Consider the following 3,317-nt stretch of genomic DNA (forward strand, 5'->3'; position numbering starts at 1 on the left):
CATGACTCGTGGAACCTGTGAAGAAGCTGGTCTCATAGTACTAAATGGTGGTCTAGGAGCAGCTGGGCGGATAGCACCGGGCATATTTTGGAATGCTGCATTTAAAGATTTGAATATACATTAACTGGGAAAATTTACTGAGTAAAAAGTGTTCATCCTGTTTTCTTCAATCTGAAGAGTAGAACTGACCAAATACAACCTTTTTTTTGTTTGTTTTTGAGACAGAGTTTCACTCCTGTTGCCCAGACTGGAGTGCAATGCATGTTCTTGGCTCAATGCAACCTTTGCCTCCCAGGTTCAAGTAATTCTTCTGTCTCAGCACCCCTCGTAGCTGGGATTACAGTCACGCGCCACCATGTCCAGCAAATTTTGTAATTTTAGTAGAGACAGGGTTTCTAAATGTTGGTCAGGCTGTTCTCAAACTCCTGACCTCAGGTGATTTGCCCGCCTTGGCCTCTCAAAGTGCTGGGATTACAGGCATGAGCCAACACACCTAGCCTATATAAACTTTTTTAAGCTGAGTCTTACACCTGCATTTCCCCAGACTCAGGGCATTATTAAGTAAACACATTAATTCATACATGGAGGAGTACTTATAAATATACCTGAAACATAATCTTAAGATTCTAAGTGCTCCCAGCCTGGACAACGTGGTGAAATCCCGTCTCTACAAATACTAAAAAAAATTAGCTGTGTGGTAGCATATGCCTATAGTCCCAGCTACTCAGGAGGCTGAGGCAGGAGAATCACTTGAACCCGGGAGGTAAAGGCTGCAGTAAGCCAAGATCACGCCACTGCACTCCAGCCCGGAAGAGAGAGTGAGACTCTATCTAAAATACAAACTCTTAAGTGCTCTTGGAATATAACACGCTGTTCACAGTACAAGACTTAAAGTACCAGGACTCTGATTCTCATATACAGTTAGATGGCAAGACCTTTAAAACTACTGCCTAACAAAATATAAAACTGGCCAGGTGCCACAGCTCACGCCTGCAATCCCAACACTTTGGGAGGCCAAGATGGGTGGAACACCTGAGATCAGGAGTTTGAGACCAGCCTGGCCAGCACAGTGAAACCCAGTCTCTATTAATAATAAAAAAAGTTAGCTGGGCGTGGTGACAGGCACCTGCAATCCCAGCTATTCCGGAGGCTGAGGCAGGAAGAATCATTTGAACCTGGGAGGTGGAGGCTGCAGTGAGCCAAGATTGAACCACTGCACTACAGCCTGGGCAACAGAGCCAGGATCTGTCTCGGAAAAAAAAAAAAAAAAAAAAAGAAATGAAGAGCTGTACCGATTCCCAAAACTTTTTTTTTTAAAAGGGAAATCAAACTAGTGTAGACATTACTAAGTGAAAGGAATGGTAAAGCATGGTTTTTAAATGCTATAAAAATGAACATCCATAACCACGAATTATGTGAAATGCAACAGTTAACCTAACATTGACAAAGAGCTGATTTGCCCAATGTGTATTTTTAACTCAATCCCTGACCTTAATCAAAAGAAAAAAGACTTACGATGAGGTCTGGCACCCTGAGCAGTCCAGCGAGGACTTGGTCTTAGTTGAGCAATTTGGCTAGGAGGATAGTATGCAGCACGGTTCTGAGTCTGCAGAGGAAAAAAGGCATGAGTTTATTCATTGAAGATAAAAGCAAACAATGCAACAAATTATATGTTCTTTTTCAAAACATTTACCAGGCCTTCACACTCAAGCATTTTTTCCAACTCAATCATAATCACATTTCTTAATGTTTTTTATATTGGAGACTGGGGGGCACACAAAAACACTAGAAATGACCAAATATGAAAAAACCTCCATGGTTCTGGTTCCCTCCTAAAACCTACCTGTGGGATAGCTGCCATGAAGTAACCTGAAGGAGGTGCTGGCTGGTAGGGGTTGATTACAGGGTTGGGCACAGCTCGTACACTTGCCATTCTCTGCATATACTGGTTAGTGAGGTGAGCCTGGCGCTCTTCTTTNGGCTGGTAGGGGTTGATTACAGGGTTGGGCACAGCTCGTACACTTGCCATTCTCTGCATATACTGGTTAGTGAGGTGAGCCTGGCGCTCTTCTTTGCGCTGAGCTAAAGCTACATACAATGGCTTTGTGGCCACAATTCTACCGTTCATTTCTGTAACTGCTTTAGTAGCTTCTTCTGGAGAGGAGAAACATACAAAACCAAACCCTTTGCTGCGACCACCCTCCATCATAACCTATTAAGAGAAAAAAAAAAGTTAATGCAATGGAAGAATGAGGCACGAAAAAGAGCATTACCATTTAGACAATTATAAATCACTGAATCAAATAACTGAACCCTGTTAATGCGTAATCATCTCGTATTCACTGAGTTCATGATTTTTCCTTAATATCCAAATATTAAGTGCAACAACTTTTAAAGATTTTAGACATTGAATTTGATTGGATTTTCAATATTAAAATTTAATTATCTAATAATTCAAGCTGACAAGATGTTTAACTACGCCTTTGAGAAAAAAGTAGTTGAATCTTACAATACCCACATCTTAGTTTTCACATTCAAGAGTAGAGGATCCATAAATATTATGGTATAAACAATACTCAAGAGGAAGCTTCTTCTAAAATTGATTGCAAAGACCTTTAAAATGAGCAATGAAGACTTGCAAAGAACCACTTGCTAGGCCACCAATATATATAAGCATGTTATAAAACTAAATTAACAGTATGCAAGTGGCAGAGGAACAAACGCAATAAACAGAGTCCAGAAATATACCCACACAATTATGGGAATTCGGTGTGTTAAAGTTAACATTTTAAAGTAGTGGGGAAATAAAGAACTTTGGGCTACTCAATATATGACATACTCGGACAAATAAAAAAATTAAGGTAGAACAACTCTTGTATTCACATTACACTGAAAAAACCTTAAATCGCAGGTAGATTCTGAATCTGAACATAAAATGTAGAAACAGAGAGAAAGCCTTTCTAAGACAACAAGAACAAAAAAACCACACATCACAAGTGAAGTCTAAAAAGGGAAAACTCTGAAGAAAATATTTCCAATATCAAACTAATGTTTGGCCTGGTGCAGTGGCTCATGCTTGTAATCTTAGTACTTTTGGGAGGCCGAAGCAGGTGGATCACCTAGAGTGAGAGTTTGAGACTAGCCTGGCCAACATGGCGAAACCCCATCTCTATTAAAAATACAAAAATTAGATGGGCGTGGTGGTGGGCACCTATAATCCCAGCTACTCAGAAGGCTAAGGCAGGAAAATTGCCTGAACCCAAAGGGTGGAGGTTGCAGTGAGCTAAGATCGCACTGCTTCACTTAGAGCGAAACTC

At 40.6% G+C, this 3,317-nt stretch overlaps 1 protein-coding gene across 1 annotated transcript in view; it reads right to left on the bottom strand.

Annotated features, from left to right (window-relative positions):
• The window catches only part of PABPC1 (poly(A) binding protein cytoplasmic 1), a 21,656-nt gene that overhangs the window by 5,183 nt on the left and 13,156 nt on the right, over nt 1-3,317 (bottom strand). Inside the window, exons 8-11 of the mRNA XM_037735274.1 lie at nt 2,000-2,212; nt 1,844-1,885; nt 1,516-1,606; nt 7-95 (exon numbers count right to left, since the gene is read on the bottom strand). Coding sequence (XP_037591202.1) covers nt 7-95; nt 1,516-1,606; nt 1,844-1,885; nt 2,000-2,212 — 435 coding nt within the window. The remainder of the gene's footprint in view (nt 1-6; nt 96-1,515; nt 1,607-1,843; nt 1,886-1,999; nt 2,213-3,317) is intronic.

This window comes from Cebus imitator, unplaced genomic scaffold, assembly GCF_001604975.1.
Source record: "Cebus imitator isolate Cc_AM_T3 unplaced genomic scaffold, Cebus_imitator-1.0 Scaffold767, whole genome shotgun sequence".
Classification (NCBI taxonomy): domain Eukaryota; kingdom Metazoa; phylum Chordata; class Mammalia; order Primates; family Cebidae; genus Cebus; species Cebus imitator.